Source organism: Habropoda laboriosa, unplaced genomic scaffold, assembly GCF_001263275.1.
Source record: "Habropoda laboriosa isolate 0110345459 unplaced genomic scaffold, ASM126327v1 scaffold648, whole genome shotgun sequence".
NCBI lineage: Eukaryota > Metazoa > Arthropoda > Insecta > Hymenoptera > Apidae > Habropoda > Habropoda laboriosa.
Genome location: NW_017100857.1, coordinates 781,835 through 803,704, shown reverse-complemented (window position 1 = coordinate 803,704; position 21,870 = coordinate 781,835). Strand labels below are relative to the sequence as shown.

Genomic DNA, 21,870 nt, shown 5'->3' with positions numbered 1-21,870 from the left:
CCCCGCCATTAGGATGGAGTTGAAGAAGTATGGCGTCAAGGTCGTTTCTTTTATTCCTGGTTCGTAATCAAATAGCTACTCGTCGAAATTAATATTAAAAAAAAATTGAACAACGAATTATGACACAAATTTTATATAAAAATTTCTTTCTTCCTTTGAAGATACTGGAAGTAATTACAGTATTTATTAAAAATTGTCAAAATTAAAATATTGTTGCTACTTTACCATCGGTGGTACGCGACAGCCTTAGGAAATGGAACTCTCGTTAACTCTTTCGTTTTTATTTAATTATTTTTTTAAAGAATTTGTTATTCGTGATGGATTTTAAATTGAGAGGAATTTTTCTTCGAATACTCAAGTGGAACGTATGCGTGAAAAATATTTTTCTACAATTAAATATTTTACAGTGACCTTTTTAAAAGTTTCAAAGTTCAGCTAAAAGTTGCAACGTTCCGGTAACACGAAACGTGTTGAATTGCTACATCATTAAACTACTACGCTGAAAACCAATTACTTTTTCATTGCAGGTAAAACAACGGTGACGAATAATTGCTTACTTTACACGTTCACGCAGGTTCGTTTGTCAAGGAGAGCAATATACTTGCACGACAAGCGGAGCACTTCGAGGCGATGAGAAGGTCGATGTCCGAGGAGGCAAGAACCTTTTACGGCGACTACTTCGACACATACTCGCAATATTTCGCTTCCGTGACGCAGGGTACGAAGTTGCAAAAGCTACAGGATTCTCGTGTATACGAGGTGTTTGAAGGCGCTCTACTCGACAAGTATCCTTCGGCGGTTTACAAGTACGTTTACCGATCGGTATTAAATTTTCATTTTATCGAAACATTTCTCGAAATAACTACAATTTCTTTTATTCAATTTAAAGAAACAATTCAAAGAAAAATTAGCGTAACGGTATTTCTACCCGGACATCTTTAATTTATTAATTCGACTAAAGGCGCGTTTTCACGTGACAGTAGATCGCGATTTTTGTCGCCGTGAAAAATAAAAATCGCGTTATCTCGCGATGTTGGACTTCCTGTCGCGACTTTAACGCCACAGAATCAGATTACTTTGATTGTTAAGTGACATTTACAAGGCACTGTACATGGTGAAAATGATATTGTATTATCGCGAGTGTGTTTGCAGGTAGAAAAACATGGAAAACAAAACAGTACGTTTGGGTGTAATAAATTTTTTAAATGAATGCGAGGAAGATTCATCTCTTTGGGATGAAGTCCAGCTGCACTTTAAAGATAAATTCTGTGGTCGAATGGCGAAATGTGACGCGTCCAATTTTGGTCAAAATTGAGATATGTGGTGTTCCATCTATGTTGGTAAAATATGACATCTCTGTGGCGCGTAATTTAGGAGAAAGGCGAGGGTAGCAATTCATATCTCAAATTTTTCGTAATTTTTCACAGTTGAACAAAACATTAAGAATTTCTGTACTATAAAATTAGAAAATATTAATATAATTACATTTTGCCTTCTGACCATAGAATTAGTAAAAATTAAAACTGATTTATCTCTTCGCTAGACCCATTTTCATAACCAAACTTTTTTCCTGCATTTTTTACTAATTTGTTGCTTTCAAAATTTACAATTTAAAACAAAAATTACTTACAGTAAAATAACGTCTAACGTCACGTAAAAACGTACTTTAAGAGAGCGAACTTGTAGTTACTCGAGGGAACCTGTTGGTTGACTGAAGTACGAGTATAAAATTATCAAAGAAACGCGATTCACGCTATCTCGTTCCTCAGACATGAGATAAAAATCTCTAAATGATGACATATCAATGTTTTCCTCGTTGAATCCACACCTGTGTTTAAACACCTGGGCTCTAATTAATAGCAGAGATCTCGTACTATTTTTTGCAATCAATGTAGTGCCACGCTGTTACGTCACTAACGAGTTTTTGTTTGAACAACGCTTCAGAAACGATCCGTGGCGGTACTTCGTTTATCACGCCTTGTTCGGCATCACGCCCACCTGTGTGCGTGATCTGTTAGTCCTGAAATTCGTGCAGGGCCCTCCATGGACGAAGAGGAATATCAATGAATCCACGAAGAATTTACATAAGCTGCAAGGGAACATCTCCGGGTCATCTGATCGGAAAGGTCAAACAGGAATTTCGGACGCTTTTGAGAATGAAAAGAAGACGACGGACAAGTCGTGATTTTAATTTTAAAAAAGGGAAATGGAAACCGTGACAATTGTTACATTTGACACTGAATAAACAATCTTCTTTTGAATCTTTTCTTCAACCCTTTTCCTAAAAAAATAAACGATTCTTTAACTTAGAATTGCAATTAAAAATCCAATAATCTCACTGGAAAATATGGTTTTTAAAAGACATATCTTATTAGTTTGAAAATTGTTCGTTTATTTGTAGGATGAAATGTATTATTTTCAATGTAGATAATAATGAATACATTTATTATCGATAAAAGTTATGACAAATTTTTAAAAGAGAATACAAATTACTGATTCCAGAAAGATTAAGCATTGAATGTTCTTTTTTCACTTGAACTGATTAAAGCGGCTTATCGCTGCTTTATGTCAATTTACTCGAGATTTAGAATGACACAATGAAACAACAAAGGTATCTTTCTTTCTTTATCGTTAATTTATCAGAAAACAAAAGATCGATGAATTTTTTTTCTATTTGTCTTCTCTATTCTTTGTTTAAGCGGGTAGATTTAACGTAGATAATCAAATGTCGAGTTAAAGATGGAACAGCAATTTGCAATTAGACGTGTCGGGCTAATCTTAACCACTTTCGAGCGGTGTTTTCGATCGCCACGTGCGAGTCTGAAGTAAATCTCGTCTCTTCTGATAAAACAGTAATTATTTAGTAGAATACTCGAACTTCTAATTTCCCTCAGGAGACATCTGTAATGAGACAAGATTAATCGTGGTTATCAAAGAAAAATTGTCAAACAAGACTCTCGATCGAACGTGTATATCGATGTTGGTTTAGTAATTTCCAATTTACCCTTTCTTTTTTTCTGTACCAGGTGTACCTGAAGTGTTTTCAGGTGTCGGTGATAATTATTTTTGAGGTCGACTGCTCGATTAGATAGTGACCACCAATAAATAGCTATCCGTTGTCCAGTGAATTTCAGTTCATTTGGAAAGTAGCAAACCGAACAGCACACATCACAATGGCATTCATCGCTTATGGTATGTAATCTATTGTTTAACATCACTATGAGAACAGTGTAACAGAAGAATTTTCCAATTATCTCTGATCAAATTTGACGAATTTTACAAATCTATGAACGTAACATAAATCTTGAAGAAATTTCAAGGTTCCTAAATATCGTACGCTAGAATTGAATTGATTTTCACACAGAAATGTGGATCTATTAGAACGATCCACAACTTCGGTTGAAGATATTGGTCCAAATTACTAGTTTTTCTTTGTGACCCAGCGAAGTATGTTATTTCGTGGTTTCAGTTTACTTGTTCGCGGTGTTATTCATCGCTGACTCGATGCAATCAAGCTTCTTGCCCTGCGACGGTAAACCCGGTCCCAATAGCGTGGAAATCCTGGGATGTAAGACTCTACCCTGCAACCTGAAGAGAGGAACCATCGTTGAAGGCTCCATCGTATTCACTGCCTGTAAGTGGAACTCCAATTTGACTTTGAATTGAATTGAAATCCATGTGAAAAGTATATTCATTTCCAAATCTCTTATCCATAAATAATCGGACTCTTGCCACTTTTGAATACACAATGTTTCTTTGCAATTTTGATCTTCTCTATTGCAATAAGATCTTTTTAAGAAGATCTTCCTTTTATTTTGCAAATATCATATAAATTTATAATTAATCTAAGTGTACAAAGTGTCCAGAGACTTACAGATAAGAGTGTAGAAAATGCAAAGAAAAAGAGAAACAAGTTCATAAGGATATTCATCTGTAAGTGTCTTGCGAAGGAGACGCGGTAAATGAGAAAAAATGAGCTCGTGTCTCTAAAAGTGCATTGCACGGACGTTTTCTACTGAACGACCTGTTATAGCCGCCAGCACGAAGACCCTGCGACCGGATGTGGACGTTCAGCTTGGAAACATGCACGTGAAGTACCCATTCCCTGAACAGAACGCCTGCAAGGGTCTCGTGAGCGGATCCTGTCCATTGGAGAAGGGTGAAGTATCCACCTACTTCATGAGGATGCCAATCGAAAGGGCCTACCCGAAAATCGGTTTGACCATCCAGTTCGCTTTGGTCGATGAGCACAATAATTACCAGATGTGCTTCAAGATCCCAGCTAAGGTTGTCGACTAGATGCAGATCGCTGAAAAAGGACCACGATTCGAATCACTATTCTGACTTGATATATGATTATTTATTTCATGAAATATTAAATATTACTTAATTACCAAACGCATCCTTTTTCTTCTTCGTCCTCCTCTTGCACCATAAGTCGCGGAGTTCAGATATATCTTTGGAACGTATCTGGATGTTCTGCTGCTGAAAAAAAAAAAAGAAAGAAGAAGAATGATAATGATAAGGGGCATTAATTATAATACGAATGAATCTCTAATGAGATTTTAATTAATCGCAGTTTCATGGTGTTCGAAATTTACTTTACTCTTGGAATTATACCTCGGAGTTGGATATAATCGTGGCGAGATAACGACTATTATAATGAGGATATTTTTCTGGAAAAAAAAAATGGAGAAGTTTCATCGGGAGTACGCCGTGTTGTAGTTAGTTGAATGAATAACTGGCGAAATTCCGTGAAACAGGAAACAAACGATGTTGCGTCAGAATTACGCGTTACAAGCGTACGTTTTGCCGGAGAAAGGGACGAGATGAAAATCCAGGGGGTTCGGGCGTATGCCTGACCCACATCCCTGCACAACGATCGACCCGGTCGCATCGCTCTGAAAGATATCTAGTGACACCTTCGAACGTGCACTAAACACGAACAACTCTCGGCTGAGAAACTCGAGTGACGCTTTTCTTCAACTTTGCACTCGTTGTAATTTCTATTCAACGCACTGTACCGAGTCATTTCTCATCTTGAGTAATTCTACGTTTGAGTTCCTGATGAATCTATGTTTAAGTTCCTGAAACAGTAAATTAGAAAGAAAAAATAATTACTTTGAAGTAAAAATAGATCGAGTAAAAAATGGAGAAAGTTTGAATTTGAATGTTTTACCGAGAAATTCTCAAGTAACGGGATAAAGTAGAAAGGAAATACCGATTCGTGTGTTTGACATTTGATTGGGTGATTAAGTGAATTACATAGTTGAAAATGGCATCGATCACGAGAAGAACGAACTCTATACTGTAATGAAGCCCTGTATGCGTGCCCAGTCTGATGGAAATTTATCGAACATTCCCAGTATACCGGATAATATCGTCGGAAATTTCGCTCAGCGGGTTACCAATTATTTCCACCCTTTACTTTCCTCGTGATTTATGGACGCAGCATATTATTAGTCGCTGAATAAAAATCTGGAAAATATTAACGTGGAAAAAAAGGAATCGTGACGTTTCATATGTGACAAGAACGTGTATCGGATGATTTATGTAAAATAACTGTCGTATTTGTATTATTTTAATTCGTTCTAATGCTGACTCAAGTAGTATATCGTACGAGATTATGTAAACGTGATTCACAAATCAGTACTCGAACGTTTAATCTTGAATATTCTACATGCGAGAAAAAGCGGCAAAGATATTTCCGGCATAAAATGACAAGAATCTACTATGTGACTACTACGTGAATCAAACAGCTTTCCAAACGATTCCAAAAAAATTCCATTCATACACATAAGTGGAAGGTAGCTCTACGCCGTACACGCGGATCAGTCAATTTAATCAAATTAGCCGATTGACTGTTCCGGAGGTATACACAAGCTGGCAGGCCCATGGCCATGCTCATCCTTCTCTCTATAGAGGGTGTGCACCTTGCGTCAATCGTTTACAAATTTGTCGGTCCGGCCGATTGGCCGCCTCTTGTCCTTGACATTATTCCACATGGATGACGTCCACGCGAACTAACGACAGTCAGCGCGCCAGATAAAACAGAACTCGCGCTACAGTGTGTGTACACCGCACACACTCACGCAAGCGTCGCATGAAAGGTTCAATGAGAAGAAGAAACTTCCTATATCGTTTCCGTTTTGTAGCCATCGCTGGTTCCGTTCCTAGGTGGAAAGGGAACACGAGCGCGAAATGGATTTGCCGACCCACGCAAGACTACATGGGACTCGCATTCTCTCCTCCGTACATATTTCTTTTTCCCTCTGTCTTCCTCCGTGTGTCCCCCTGTTCCGTCCCTCTCGTGTCTTCTACTTTATGGCACGCGTACGTAATACCGATTCCAGCGAAGGTTCGTGTGCCAATAATGATTCAGGAGCTGGGCGTGCCTCGCATATGAGAACCGGCCCGAAAATAAACAGGTCGCAGCTCGGCACCGCCACACACGAGCCTTCAAACCGCGTCTCTATGTGTATACGCATGTAAACCAGCAGAGGGCGCGAGTGAGACAACGAGACCCAAAGATCAGTCAGTAATGGTGGGGTGGGAGAGAAAGATGTGACAGACGTATAAATGCAAGGAAACCAAGAACTTTGCATGCGTTTAGGTTCGCGGGGCGAGGCTGTTCCTTTCCGCGCGGAGTTTCCCTATGCTCGAAGCATCCGACGGTAATGCATTGGGTGAAAAATGACTCGGCGGATACGTGCGTGCACGGACGCAGAGATCTTGTTGTATAGAAGGTTAATGAGACAGCCGTCTTAACGCATTATGGATGGCCACATAGATCTCTGTAATTTGTGGACATATCAAGAAAGATGCTTGTGGAAATGGCGAGGGATTATTTCGATTGTTCTCGTTTCTTTGTCAGGATGTCTTCTTTGTTACGACGATGGTATTAAAAGTTTTTAATGGGATTAGCTGTAAAAAGAAATCGGAATGATCATATTCAATTTATCTGTCGTTTCGGTACATATTGAAGTTATGTTGAGAGTTTTTCAGATATTAGTAGGTCAGCTATCATCACCAGGAAGGACTTTTATACAAAACTTGCAGAGTTCGCGTTCCGCCCACGTTTCAGTCGAAGTATTGTACAACACGGATGCAATCCTATCGTATCGCGAATAACGCTCGCGACGTGCAGCTACGTGAGCATAAAACGAATGAGCAATCGAGTTAGAAATGCTGGCGACACTTTAATTCTATGTTGAATTAATCGAGGGTGATTCATAAAGTAATTCAACTTCGGTACACTACAACGTTCGTTTAAATATTCTGCACGTTGAATTTCGAAAACAATTTCCTATCTCAATTTACTGGTGCATCGGTTATCGATTTTCGTGATCGATACTGTTGCTCGATGGCAACTCGAATGCGCGCGCTTGCATCGTAAGTGCCCGCGTTTTCGTGCGGTTCGAAATTCGTAAAAAGTACGTGACGTTTGACCGCACTTAACTAAGCAAGATCAGTGAGGGCAAACGCGTGCAGGAAGGTTAATTCGCTTTGAATTAAAGCGAATCTCCCTTCGCCCCGGTTGGAACCACGATCCAGAGAAAGAAAGAGAGTGGGACGTAACGATTCTCTCTGGCTGACACCTAACCTCAACCTCGTAAATTCGCTTATTGGCCTGAGCGCAACAGGGCACACACACACACACTCGACGCTGTCCGGAAGCGTAGAAATTATTAATCTTTTTTTCGATAGCCATCAACAGGCAAGGATGAAGGGAACGATCAGTGTGTATGAATAAAACGCCCCGTGCGACTCCAATGCATGAATACCGGTTCACATTGGCGTATTACGTGGAGGGACGAAGAAAGGTTAACGAGAAGGAGAAAGAACAAGCATTACGAGCATCACTCGTGCGAGAACATGGTAGAATGAGAGAGGATAACATGTTGATGTGAAAAGGGGGGAGAGTTACCGTATTATAATTATCGAGCGAGCGAGTGAAAGGGACTTGTATCGGTCGCCCAAAGTGGTGGGGCACGATTGTGATGAGCCGGGGTGCCTTCGTGTCGCTTGTAAACTCGTACTCCTCGTAGTATGTGTAGTACGAAAAGAAGCTTCGTGCCGTGACGTCAGCACAGTATTTCGGTACGGTCGCGTGAAGCATTCGTTACGAAATCGTCGGTCGCGACCGATTTATTTTATTACGGCGGAAGTGTGAACGTGCTAGAATCCGGTGCAAGTGTGAACTTCGAACAGAATAAGATCAGTGTCGTGTGTATTTGTAGGATTCGTTGGTCATCGTCGTAAAGTGCAGCGTGTGCAGCAGGTAATCGGAACATCGACCGACGGCCATCATTGTTGTCAAGATGGCGTCGAAAGGGAAGCTAGCAACTGAGGTCAGTAACATTTTCTGCCTTTTTTGTCCTTGTATACATTCGACATGGGTTCGATGACGATGCAAATGTAGGATATACGAGCGAGGAACGCTCGAACCGAGCGTGCCGTACGCCATTCTTTTACATTATCGATTCCTGTATCGAATTGGCGATCGTCTCGCCGATTGTGTTCGCGCGCTTCGTTCGTTGACGGGCCACGCGTCGTGTTCACGCAGGAACGTCATACTGTCCGGTAAACCACGCCCTTGAGCGGTCGTTTTCACGGAATTTCTTATTGATTTTCCTCATTAATTCATTTCACGGTATTACGATATTAACGTCGGTCCACGATCTTCTGACGACACTTAGACGTTAGGTGTTTGACTTTTTACATAATCGAGTACACGTTAATGGAAAATTGATCAACTACTATTTGAAGTTGTTTTTACGTTATTCGTTTACAATATTGTTAATGTATAAAGTAGCCAATTTACGTCGAACTTGTGGGTAGGAAAACATTGAACGAGTGTAATTGCATCTGTAGGGAATTATTTCTGAAATACGGTAAAAGAAATACGATCTAACCATGAAATCAAGCAATCCACAGATTGACTTTACCGTCTTTCTCTCTCTCTCTCTCTCTCTCTCTCTCTCTCTCTCTCTCTCTCTCTCTCTCTCTCTCTCACCATCTTGGGAAATAATATGCACGTGGCTCGGGGTATACAATCTGTTTGTTGTTTTTTCGCTAGGGATCTTATTGGCGTACGTTAAGCAGATGTCCGATTGTGGATGTTCAGGTGCATAAATAATATCACTCGGGGGTATTTTGTATCGTATCGGATTACGATTTCTTGCCGTGCGATATTATATGCCACTATATAAGGGATTGTATACTTTCGCTACATCAACGGAAAGCAATATACGTTTTACGACAGTATGTAAAATAGTTTCTTCCGTTTATAGAATCCCGTGAATTCTCGGTGACATTATTAAACTCTTAACGGAAGAAGTGAAAGTGTATTCAGAGACTGTGTTTACGTTTGCACAGTTGTATTTCATTGACAAACATGGAACACGTATTTTTTTTCTTTTCTCTTTGTTTGGTATTTTTACGAAAGATTATGGCTTCTCCTTTGTACATTTCCGAAATACATACGTACTTATTAATAACTTTCGAATGTTTAAATATGGTTATCACCGTGTCATTAACGGACCCCTCTTTCGAAATAAACTCGTGTAATATGCGGAGTGGATGAATACACGTGGAAGTTAGTCCCGTAATAAAAACATCCGTGCTGTATTTCTCTGTTACACAGGAAACGGTTATTCGTGTTATTCTTGGAATTTATTATTCAATTGTTCCTCTTGATTGAATTGACAGAATCGGTGGGATAAAAACGAGCACAGATTCGGTGTAATTGTTCTACACGTGATACGTAAACAATACCGGCCATTCTTCCTTTAATATACAGGTGAATTTATTATTCGACAGAACAGTGTAGCAATAACTGAAGAGTTTCATGTATACACGTACTTGAGATAAAGCCTACTTATAATTTTGTAAATCTGGCTTAGCATCTTATTATAATAAATAATCTTGTTTAATTAAATCGCGATAATATAATTGGTTAGGTCACTGTTAATATATCACACTTGAGACTCTTTCTTTGTAATCCAGACAACAATTTAGTTTTCACGTTAATTCGATAACAATGAATTTGTTGTTAAACGTTCTTTGAAAGCATTCCTGGGATAGTATAGGTAAAAGTTTTCGGCTGACAGGTTTCACTACACAAATCTATGTCAAGGTCTAAGTATTTCTAATGGTAGCCATCCCACGGGAAAATATCAAGTAACAGGCAATAAAATCCCCTAGAAAATGTTGTATAACGTATCTTGTAGTCCCTTTCTATTCAAACTTTCTGACCAATGACCATAGATGAAAGTACCTATTGCCATTTCGTCTTCTACAATACGGGTGTACATTTATGAAAGAACTAATTAATAATAAATTTATATTGTGATAAATATACAATGTCAAACTTTTTATTTCGTATCGACGACATAGTTCAATTATCGTTAATCGAAATTTCTACGTAAGTCAACCCTATAGATGACTTTGTTATTCTATGAAAATTTTTTCGAAACGTTGACAACAGTTTCGTTTCACGATAAATTTCTGGATTTGAATAGAAATTCTTTTGAGTTTGATTTTACTTTGGCAAATCGCCATCGTTCGACTGTGAAAAGCAGCCTTATTTTTATGTAGTACGATATTTGACCTCGATTTCGAGGATTCACATGAAAATGATCTATAGAGAGGAGTTTATAATAATGAAAATTGGCCCCCCTTCGGAAAGGGCAGCAACAATGCTGATTAGCTGCTCGAGTTGCTTTGTCCCGAAGAAAAATCGGCAATATAGAACGCGATTGAAATCATTTCGCTCATTAAAAGGTACGCTCCTACAATTGCTTCCTTGACTATCGTAGATGTTTTTGTCGGAAGGTCGTTGATCTCGACTGGTGGTAAATGTTTTTTTGCATTACCGAACGTGATTGCATAAGCCATATTTGCATTTATATCTCGGTTACCTGCATTCTTTCTTTTTCACTCTTAGAATTTAAATTACCTCTGATAATGTCATTTGTAATACAAAATACCATCGTGTAACCTAAAATTAAAATACTCCTCTACCATTGTGGAAGTTTTAATACAACAAGACGTTTTTTTATTATTGAAAATTACATAGTTGCAAATTAGAAAATTGTACAGTGAAATATTTTCAAATTCGGACGAAGGAAGTTTTTATATACATAGTTATAACGAAGACCGAAAGTAGCACAAAGATCAAGGTACGGCCCTGACTCAGGCTGGCGCTTCGTAAAATGGCCACAAGATGGCAGGAGGTGGACATCGCGAACGTAATGCAGTAACTTGTGACACGCCGATCTCTAGCGTTTCTCTCGTTTCTCGGACGCCCCTCTTTGTCGTTCTCGTCTCACCTTCGACGCTAATTTGAACGATACGGTTCGTGCTTATTATCGCTAAATTAGCCATTATGTCGTTATTTTAACGAGTCGATGTGTGTCAGGGGGCCGTGCACACGCTTCCAGTGTGTCCACTGTATTTCCTCGTTCAATTTCTCTTCTGCTTGTTCGGCATAGCTGTCACGAAATGACCTCCCTTTCAACAATGTTCCCTAGTGATTGTTCACGTTTTACGCTGTCCCCATCTTTCATTATTACCTTTACGTTATTATATTCTCGAATATACATACATATACGATTAAACGATGTTTGTCACAAAGATCGCTGTATTATTGTTAATATCGTTTTGTAGGTTATTCAAGCGACTTGGTTTAGTTCGATCAATGATCAGATGTCGCTGACGTCATTACGTGAAGTTCGTTTATAATGTTTGTTTCGATTATCGGCGCATTCTCATACCGGACGACGAGCAAGGAATATCGTATACATGGCGAAAATCTATTTTCGTGTTGTCGTCATCTCGAGAAATAGACGGAAGGCTTGATTGACCTCGGTATAACCGGGTTTAGGGCACTGTGGAAATGGCATCGTGATACATTTCGCTCCTAAATGAAATATAAATTGTCGCATATAGTACGCGAAGCCTGAGATTCGCTTTCGGTGATGCATAGGCGGAACACGCAGCGCGTCTCGTTCAATTAAAATTAGATTCTGATGAACTTTACTGTTAACATTTAGTCGATGTAATTTCAGTTTAACGTATATTTATTTTTAGACGCAAGTTCATTAGCGTGGCTACGTGCTATACGATCGTTATTGATATGTATGTAACTGCTGCATACTGTATTCCATATTAAACGTTCACATATAACAGATAATAATCGTTATATTATTTCACTTAAGTATTATTACATTTTGTAACGCAAATTTCCATTCTTACCAGGATATTAGCGATGAAACGTAAACGAAAGGACGATAAACAAAATTATCTTATTAAATTCTTATTTATTTCGTAATTCCGTATACACAGATACATTTTAAAATTTATTCCAACGATAGATGGGGATCAATCTTAAAGCCTCGCTCGCAGACTGCAGCGATTCCAATCGATTCTCTACACTTCTCGCACAAATTCATACATTCGCGAATTTCAATCAACGCGTTCACAGAAATGCTTTTCCATTTCTCAATTCATACTACCGACAGGATTTACGTCGTGCAACAAACACAACTCTATTTACAAACGGCAAATACCCGATACTTATTCTACGGCCATCAATCATTCCGCGAAAACAATTTCCCGCGCAGTCCTACCAACCTTTCCTAGATCTAGAAATTTCCCTAGACGTGATTTGTTCGAATCGACGTTAAATCATCGAAAATACGTTACCACTGTTTCTCGAAGTTTGCCACGCCTTCGAGATTCACGTTTAAGAGGTGTTTTTCCACGGAAACAAACGTGGCCACGTCAATTTCCAAAGCGAACGTGTCCCGAGAGGATCGTTGGCCGGTATTATCTCGTTTCGTTCGTCCAGAATCCTCACTAGGGACTTAAGGATACGCTGATTCGAGGTCAGACCCGTGACAGTGAAGCGGCTAGATTCGTCTCGCGAGATCTGGCTCGATCCAGCTGTTTTAATGGTGAACTTCCGCGACGTTGACGACGAGAACACCGGAGGGGTCAGCCCACGCGGCCAGGGAGCATAATTCCTGGGAAGGAAACCGCCCTGTATATTGGCCCTTTTAAACTTCTTTACCGTCTAATTCGCTGTCGCATCCGAGCGCGACGTTGCCTCCTTGATTATTTAAATGCCGGCCACGCTCTGTTTTTTCCTCTCGCGGTTCACTCCTGTTCATCCGTGGTTCGTTGCTCGCAACCTGATTGTGGGGAAAAAAGAAAATGGAGGAGTTACTGTTTCATTCTTTTAATACGTATTTATAATTTTTACTTTTTTAGTATGCAAATTAAAATTGGTGGAATATTTTTACATTTGGAATGTTAAACGGAGGAATTAAGTCAGGATTTTGGAAATTTTTTTAATATGCAATTAAAAATTTCTAGAAAATTTTGGCTCAAGTTAGACACTGTGCTTTATTTTGAAACTAATTCTGGAAGACTTGCAAGTATTACAAACTGTAAATAAATAAAAAAAAGTAAATTGATGATTTTTAAGGAAGTTTTTCTATTTCCTGAGAAATCTTCATTTCTGAAAATGATCGAATCTTGCGCCAAAGTCTTCGATAGTTTAAATAATCTTAAATTCACCGTAACGATCGCAGAATACTGAAAAATCTTCTCCAGACACAACATAATTTCTAATTGTACCGCGTATCGAGACAAGCAGGATCGAATAACATTAGGTAAATTAAGCAGAGCAATTCGCAATTCTGCTACGTGGAAACGACAATGTCCCGTGTTAGTTGAAATGAACGAGGCGAGCGTAGGAACTCGAATAACCAAGATTCTCGTTACCATTTGCTGATGCATCTTATTTTCACAAATTAACCTATTATTCCACCTGGTCCATAATGCGTACACCTCTTCTGTATTGCGTTGCAGCACACCATTCGCGATATACTCCAGTCGATATCGTGTCCAGCGATAACCGCTTATCCACCGATAAAATTACGTAACTCTGACACGCGAGAATGTGTACACGTACACGCGCATGTTAATGGGTTTAACTATAATTAAGAGCCCCTCGAAAATTGTTGCTGACCTCCGGTGCACCGTTGTACCGCGACTTCACGTCGAAAAATTCGATGGACATCGAAGGATTTAATGTTTTTTTTTTTTTTTTTTGAGAAAATTTTTTTTATGGGTTATTGAATATTCATGGCTCAGATTGATTTTCGTGTAGAATGGATTTTGGTAGTTTATTGAGATCATAGGGTGAGCGGTTCTTGATGGGACTTGAAGCTTGTTTTTTTAACTTTTGGGTGGTAAGTTTGGGTGTTTGGGTTTTTGGAATTTTGGAAAGTGAGAGATTTTGTATTTCTAAGTTTTGTAATTTGAAAGATTCCGAATTTGTAAATTTTTGAATTTAAAAGCGTATAGATTTAAAATCTTCTACGTTTCTAAATTTTTAAATTTGAGATCTCCGTAATTTCTAAATATCCAAATTTAAGGTGTCCTAAATTTCTGAATTTCCAAATTTAAAATCCTCCAAACTTAAAATTTTTCAAATTTCTAAATTTCCAAATTAGAATCCCCCAAATTTTTAAATTTCCAAATTTGAAATCCTCCAAACTTAAATTCCCCCAAATTTCTATTTCCAAATTGAAGGTGTCCTAAATTTCTAAATTTCCAAATTAGAATCCCCCAAATTTTTAAATTTCCAAATTTGAAATCCTCCAAACTTAAATTCCCCCAAATTTCTATTTCCAAATTGAAGGTGTCCTAAATTTCTAAATTTCCAAATTAGAATCCCCCAAATTTTTAAATTTCCAAATCTCCAAGCATAAAATCATGAGACTTGTATGTTCCAATATTTGACCTGATAAGAAGACCTGAAAATTTGGATTGAGTCGAATACAAGGAGTGAGAATAATACAGAAATCTAGGATAGCATAGTAGAAATAACATAAAAGCTTTGGGGAATAAAATTGAACGATTGAAATAGGAGTAACGGAAACAATATAAAGGAGTTTATCGTAGCAATATAAGGTGTGATATATGAAATTCGACTGGATGACTGGAATTTTCACTAGAGGTGACCAGCAGATGCCCGATATTCGTCAGTTTTCACGGTTCGTCTATCCTGGGGATTATTACGGCCGCTTTGGCGAATTTACGGCACGGCTGCTTTTACCTGACTGACGATGGAATTATTCATAAAACAGAAGTATAGCAGGCGAGTTCACTAAATTTAGTAAAGCATCCTGACGTTGCTGCTAATTCGATTCTCTGTCAACCTTTCGTACTTAGGCAAATTTGGCTACTTCCCTGATGAAATTGTTTCACTGCGAAACTCTTTTTAGTCGATATTAAAATTGGATAAAGAAATAGAGACGTTAATCTGTGGCAATTTTCATTGGAAATGGACTTTTATTAAATCCCACCAATTTAAGATCTCCCAAATTTCTAAATTCCCAAATTTAAAAGCTCCCATATTTCTAAGTTTCCAAAGTTTAAATCCTCCAAATTTAAAAGCTCCCAAATTTCTAAATTTCCAAATTTAAAAGCCCCCAAATTTAAAAGCTCCCAAATTTCTAAATTTCCAAATTTAAAAGCCCCCAAATTTAAAAGCTCCCAAATTTCTAAATTTCCAAATTTAAAAGCCCCCAAATTTAAAAGCTCCCAAATTTCTAAATTTCCAAATTTAAAAGCCCCCAAACTCTCCAAATCTAAAATCCCCCAAATTTCTACCTTTCCAAATTAAAAACCCCTCGATATTCCATAATTTCAAATTTTCAACATTTCCATCTTCAAATTCGAAGTCATTCGGATTTTCTACTTAAACCGAACCATAAATTTCAATCTTAATCCTACATTACAACCTCGTCCATTCGTACCTCCATTTATACTTCTAATTACGTTAAAGGAAAAACAAAACGCAGAAAAAAATCCACTGTTTTATACTCACACGATATATTCATCGATGCATAATTTGTAATATAACACGATAAGAAGATAGCATTGCGTTTGTATGATAAAAAAGAGACGACGAAAAAGAAAAAAGAAGAGAATATTTCTCGCACAAGGATTTACTTCCCGGAAGATGTAGTTTGAATATTCATCCGGCGCAGACGACGTGCTCATTCCAGAACTCGTTATTTTTACAAATCCAGCATGAACAAACTCTGTTTTTTACAAAGAGTTTATTCTCACAGTCAAAGGAGGGGACAAAAGGCGGTTATCTCGTTGCTTTTGAATTATTTATCTGGCTAATTCGAAATTTATCTTGTCTCCTCGTGCACCTAGGATTAATAGAAACGACAAAATTACGTTATGTGTCGCTGGAACGTGTAATAGCACGAGGAAGAAAAGAGGAGTCATGCACGGAAGCTAACTAGCTCAATTACTGTTACGTCTTTCCTCCACTTTCTTCACTCGTTTCTTAATACTTGTTTCAGTAAGACAGAACTTGTACAGAAATTAATCGAGAGCAATTTTATACGAAAACTGTGACAAATGGTAAAATAGGAAAAGATTTCATTTTTCCGGAAAGAAGAAAACCACTTTGTTAATTAATAGAAAATCACGTTTGCGCCGATTTAATTACCAGGAAAAGGAGATAAATATAAGTTGATGGATAAAATGGTAAAATCGGAGCGAACGTAATTTCACATTAATCGACAAAGTGGTATTCTTTTTCCCTGAGAAATCAAGTTTTTCGCAATTTTGTTGTCGGAACGAATTCACTGAAAATAAGGGGAATATTAAATACCATAAATGAGTATAAAACATATATTTTCAAATTAAGTTTCACTTCTCTATTGCGAAGAATTATTTCTAATACAATCAGAGTAACTTTTAACAAATTATCTCTAAAATTAGCTAAACCTTTGGATGAACAAGAATTTGAATAAAACTATGTCTAAACCTATCGAACAAACGTACAAATATTCCCATAAGGGCAACAGTGTAAAAATTTGCATTTTCCTCTCCGTTTTGTATTTCACGAAATATTATTTTTAACTACTTTCTAAAAATTCTCCCTACAAAGGTTAGTATTTACAACCGCAAAATTTCACGCAGATTTTCCCTATTTGCGAAATGCAAACGAGCACCTTGCATACAGAACAAAATTCTCTTATCGTCGGTGAGGGTGAATTTCAAGATCAGACCTTTTCTCCTCCCTCTCTCATTTTTCCTTCTTATGGTAATCTTCCATGGGCGTGCGAGGTTTTATGGCAACTGCGTGCTCGTTCCCTTATTCCGCTAAATGTTGTGTCCCCGTGACGGAGGAGCTAATTTTTTCCCCGCGGGATAATTGCATCGCCACCAGCGAGCTAAACGTTTTCGTTGGGGAAGCTATCGGGGTGTTATTAGAGTGTAGTAAAATGGTAATCGCGTAAACGTGCTTGGGATAGATCGTAAAGAAGCGTGGGAATTCATCGGAGGAGCTGCACCTTTGATCGAGCTGTAAGTTCCTCGTTTGAGGGAGATGGTAAAGAGTAACAGATATTGTTGCCCGACACTTCACTTCTTTCTCTGCTTTTCTAATTATTATTGAAATTTTCGATAAAGTTTTGGATACTAATTAAATCAATTTTAGTTTGGAATGTGAAATTGTTGATAGAAGAGAAGAGCAATGTAAGTTTCTCTAATTTCTGTAAGAGAAAAATCAGTCAGGATAACGGTGGTGAGCAGTGGAATAAGATATAAACGTGGGCGGTTAAACAGAGTGCATCCTTGTATTTCGAACTATACTGTACGAGTGCTGATACAATTCTATCTTTCCTGAAAAACCTAGTCAAGAGGACCCCCTTGACAATATGGCCTTTCTTAGCCTTGAGGCAGAACTATCCCTAGGAGGCGGAAACGCAGCAGAAGACTGCACATGGCCCACTCAAGCCTTCGCTTTTTGGACTTTTCTAACATTTCTAACAACACCCTATGGAAATAATCAAGTGAGGGCAAGAATGTCTCCGCGTTATTTTAAACAAAGGCACTAAGACTTGTGCCTTCGAGTCACGGACTGCACAATGCGATACCATAAAGTAAACAGTTCCTAGGTAAAAGGGGACCCCAACTTTCTTTTTGGTTGCCCAGACACAGTCCTTTAGAAGATTCAATAGCGTAAAGACGTTTCCTCTGAGTCGGTCAATAAATAGCATATCACAAGATTAAAAGAGTATTTCTTTCATAGCCCATTTCCAATAGAGAAAGATTGTTGTTGTTCCACACTTCGCTTCTTTCTCTATTTTTCTAATTATTGAGCGGTACAAATTTTGGAAAAATCTGCAGATACAAATTAAAGAAATTTTATATTGTAATGTGAAATTGTTGACAGAGGAGGAGAGCGAAGAATGTTTAAATGTCTCTGAAAAATGTGAGACAGAAAATTTGGAGTAGGTTTCCTTTTCTTCCGTATTTTTTCAATTACAAAACGATACAAACCTCGGAAGCTTGTCCGGATAAAACTGAAACATCTCTCTTCAAAGAGAAATTATTCCATCAAATTGTTACACGACGAGAGTTTCGCAAACAGTGTCCAGATACCAACGAAAAAGCGTTCAAAGTCCGACCAAAAATCTCTTCCATCGAGACCGCCGTAAAAAAAAGAAAGTAGCCCCGCAAAATCTCACCTCACGTTGCTCCACCGTTCAGCCGGATAAAAATCACGATTTGTCTGCCTTTCAAACCGTACAAATCTTTGGAAAAGCAACGTCAAGAAGAAACAAACAATCGCTCGACCAGGCAAACATAGAAACCGGGTATGATAGCCGGCGTGTTTGCTCTCGCGTAGTGAGTACACGCGTGTACATCGAGGCGTGTCGCCACCCCTCGGCTGCTAGTTATGCACGAGTCCACTCGTCGACGTTGTACGCGCTGCTACTTTGACAGGCACACACGCGCGTCATCGTCCTCCTCCTCGAGAGAGTGGCACAGGCACGCGATTCGCCTCTCGCTTTGCTTGCCTTGCTCGTCGTCGTCATCGAGTGGCGTCATTTCGACGAGATGGATGGATGGATATATAGGGAGGGAGGGGGTTGGTGGATAGAAGGGTGAAGAAGACTAGGCTGACATTTTCGAGTCTCCTCGCGTTGGTAATTCTTGCTCGCGGAGAATACCGCGAGCCTGACCTATATTATCGCGCAGCGGCTGTTAGAGCACGGGTCACGTGTCCTCGCGACGCCCCTGCCGCTTATGGTGCATCGATATTGTGGATATTATGTGGGTGAAGATGTTTTTCGTTTGGATTGTGACTTTGACGACTTTTCGATGACTCTGACGCCTCTAAAGACTCTGAGACGACTCTAATGCCTCCAAGAGGATTCTAAGATGACTCTAACGACTGTAAGACGACTTTGATGCCTCTCAGATGACTCTAAGACGGCTCTAAGAGGACTCTAACGACTCTATGAAGACTCTAACGATTCTAAGACGACTCTGATGCCTCTCACACGACTCTAATGTCTCTAAGACGAGACTAAGATGACTCTAACGACTCTAATGCCTCTATGACGAGACTAAGATGACTCTAACGACTCTAATGCCTCTAAGACGAGACTAAGATGACTCTAACGACTCTAAAACGACTATAATGCCTCTAATACGACTTTAAGATGACTCTAACGACTCTAAAACAACTCTAATGCCTCTAAGACGACTCTAAGATAACTCTAACGACTCTAAAATGACTCTAAGATGACTTTAACGACCCTAAGATGACTCTAACGACTCTAAAACGACTCTAATGCCTCTAAGACGACTCTAACGCCTCTAAAACGACTCTAACGACTCTAAGACGACTCTCACTACACCTAAGATAAATCTAACGACTCTAAGACCACTCTAACAATGCCTCTAAGACGACTCTAACGCCTCTAAAACGACTCTAACGACTCTAAGACGACTCTCACTATACCTAAGATAAATCTAACGACTCTAAGACCACTCTAACAACTCTAAGACGACTCTAAGACGACTCTAAGACGACTCTAAGACGACTCTGACAACCGTAAACTCTATCCAAAGAAAAGCTCTTACTTTGTCTTTCTTCCCTCCCACGATATTCGCACCCTACTTCAAGTTTTTTACCAAAACCTTCCTGCCGACCCTCACTTTCGCTTTTACAACCCTCTTTCTAGCGTACCCCTTACAACTACGTGGAAAATAATGCACACATTCTTACGATACTACAATACTTTTTTGCTACTGGAGTGTTGGGGGTTGTTTAGGTTCTTCAAGACGGCGAACAAAGGGGATGATATAACGGGTGGCTCAGTTGTGTTTTTGTCGCTGGTCTTCGAGGACAATTGTGAAAAATGAATTAAGAAAATATTTGACATTAACGAGGGTAATTGTGGAGAAGAAGTAGAAGAAATATGAATATAGAAGATTATATAGAGGTATTTTTCCCAACAACTAAGAAAATCTTCGAGCAGAAATTAGAAAGATCGAGGTTGAAAGCAGTTCTTCCTAGTATCGATTGTTTCGTTATTTGAGCTCACAGACGTATCAGCCCTTAAGAGTAAATGTTTGTTTAGGGGAGGTTATCGACGAAGTACTTAGGGCGTTCCACGTAAATTAAGTACTGCTCGGAATAGACATTGGGATGATTCTGACTAGGCGATTGCATATTAACTATTTCTGATAGAATTTTCTTATCACTTTGTACACAAGAAAGTACAATTCCCAAAATGATCTCATTTATTATATTCACAAGGAGATTTATCAAATCCTCATACGTCCATTTCGACGAAATTTATGTGACGTACAGTTAATCGAGAAAATATTCAACACATATTTTTTTTAAATTTCTTTTATCTGCAATGGTCCGTGAGAAATATATTTCCCCAAATATCTCAGTAATTAAAGAACCTAGGAAAAGATTTTTCTAGAAATTGTGCATCGTTAAAGTAGAAATTCTTTGAACAATATATAAATTATACAAACTCCAAAATAAAATTCGTCCCTAATTTCCACACACAAAATTTCCTAAAAATCCCTTAACACTTACCAAGAAACATGAAGAAAAAACAATTTAGCAAAAGGGAACACTCCTCAAACATTCTATTTCGACAACTCTGCGTAAGTGAGGGTTCAATAACCTCCCCCGTCCTAGTTCAAATACACGCACCTCGCGGTATATATCTGGAGAATCTACCGAACCCTTTTTCACCCTTCCTTTCCGGTTGTAACAGGATCCAGCCGATTACAAGAGAAAATATACTTTCAATCAGCCGCAATTTCCAATATCAACAAATTAGTCGTGGTAATAATCGAACCTGTTTACCCGATTACTGTTCGCCTGGTGCCACGATGAATTCGTGATGATCGATGGCCTGACGACACGAGCGCCCATCCATAAACCCAGTTCCCGCTTTGATGTTGCGGCCTGGCGTGTTCACGGCACGTGGAAACACGCTTGTGAACCTTCTCCTCCTCCTCCTCCTCTCTATCTCTTTCGTCGCGTTTTCATCGTCCTGTTACAGGGTCGGTCCACTGTTCATCAGTTCGCCACGCGATGTATCATGGAAAACCTAGCGTGGTTCACGCTACGTGCTTAGCAATGGCATCGTTGCACGTGCCCTATTCTCTCGAGGAATGGGATTACTTTGTGTCGGAATAAAGGAGGAACAAGTGTCACGTTTCTGTGATCGTTAAATGCAACTAGGTGATTTTAGGGCATTTCGTGAGCTGATGATCCAACGAAACGGAATTGCTTAATCCATTTTCCGACTGAATTATTTTTAGAAATTTATTTAGCGAACGCTAAGTAGAAGAGCTGACTCGTGAGCTGATGAAGAAATGAAATGGAATTGCTTAACCCATTTTTCGACTGAATTATTTTTTAAGGAATTTATCCGTCGATCGCTGGATCGAGATTTCGATTTTTCTGCGAGCATGCGGCTGAGATTTATGCGTCACACTTTTCAG

General features: G+C 38.9%; 3 protein-coding genes across 5 annotated transcripts in view; all 3 read left to right on the top strand.

The window, feature by feature from the left end:
- Positions 1–2,185, top strand: part of LOC108577371 (D-beta-hydroxybutyrate dehydrogenase, mitochondrial) — a 3,422-nt gene extending 1,237 nt beyond the window's left edge. The window contains 3 exon segments of the mRNA XM_017940511.1: positions 1–59; positions 575–806; positions 1,945–2,185. The exon segment at positions 1–59 is cut by the window's left edge and continues 22 nt beyond it. Coding sequence (XP_017796000.1) covers positions 1–59; positions 575–806; positions 1,945–2,185 — 532 coding nt within the window.
- Positions 2,186–3,149: 964 nt separating this feature from the next.
- On the top strand, positions 3,150–4,318 carry LOC108577424 (epididymal secretory protein E1-like). The gene is made up of 3 exons (XM_017940569.1): positions 3,150–3,192; positions 3,470–3,634; positions 4,034–4,318. Exons 1-3 carry the CDS (start codon positions 3,174–3,176, stop codon positions 4,297–4,299), a joined length of 450 nt encoding a protein of 149 aa, XP_017796058.1. The 5' UTR covers positions 3,150–3,173; the 3' UTR covers positions 4,300–4,318.
- Positions 4,319–8,085: 3,767 nt separating this feature from the next.
- LOC108577440 (sodium/potassium-transporting ATPase subunit alpha) overlaps positions 8,086–21,870 on the top strand; it is a 185,768-nt gene continuing 171,983 nt past the window's right edge. For all 3 annotated transcript variants that reach the window (XM_017940586.1, XM_017940584.1, XM_017940587.1), the window contains exon 1: positions 8,086–8,351. In XM_017940586.1, coding sequence (XP_017796075.1) covers positions 8,322–8,351 — 30 coding nt within the window. In that variant the 5' untranslated portion in view covers positions 8,086–8,321. The remainder of the gene's footprint in view (positions 8,352–21,870) is intronic.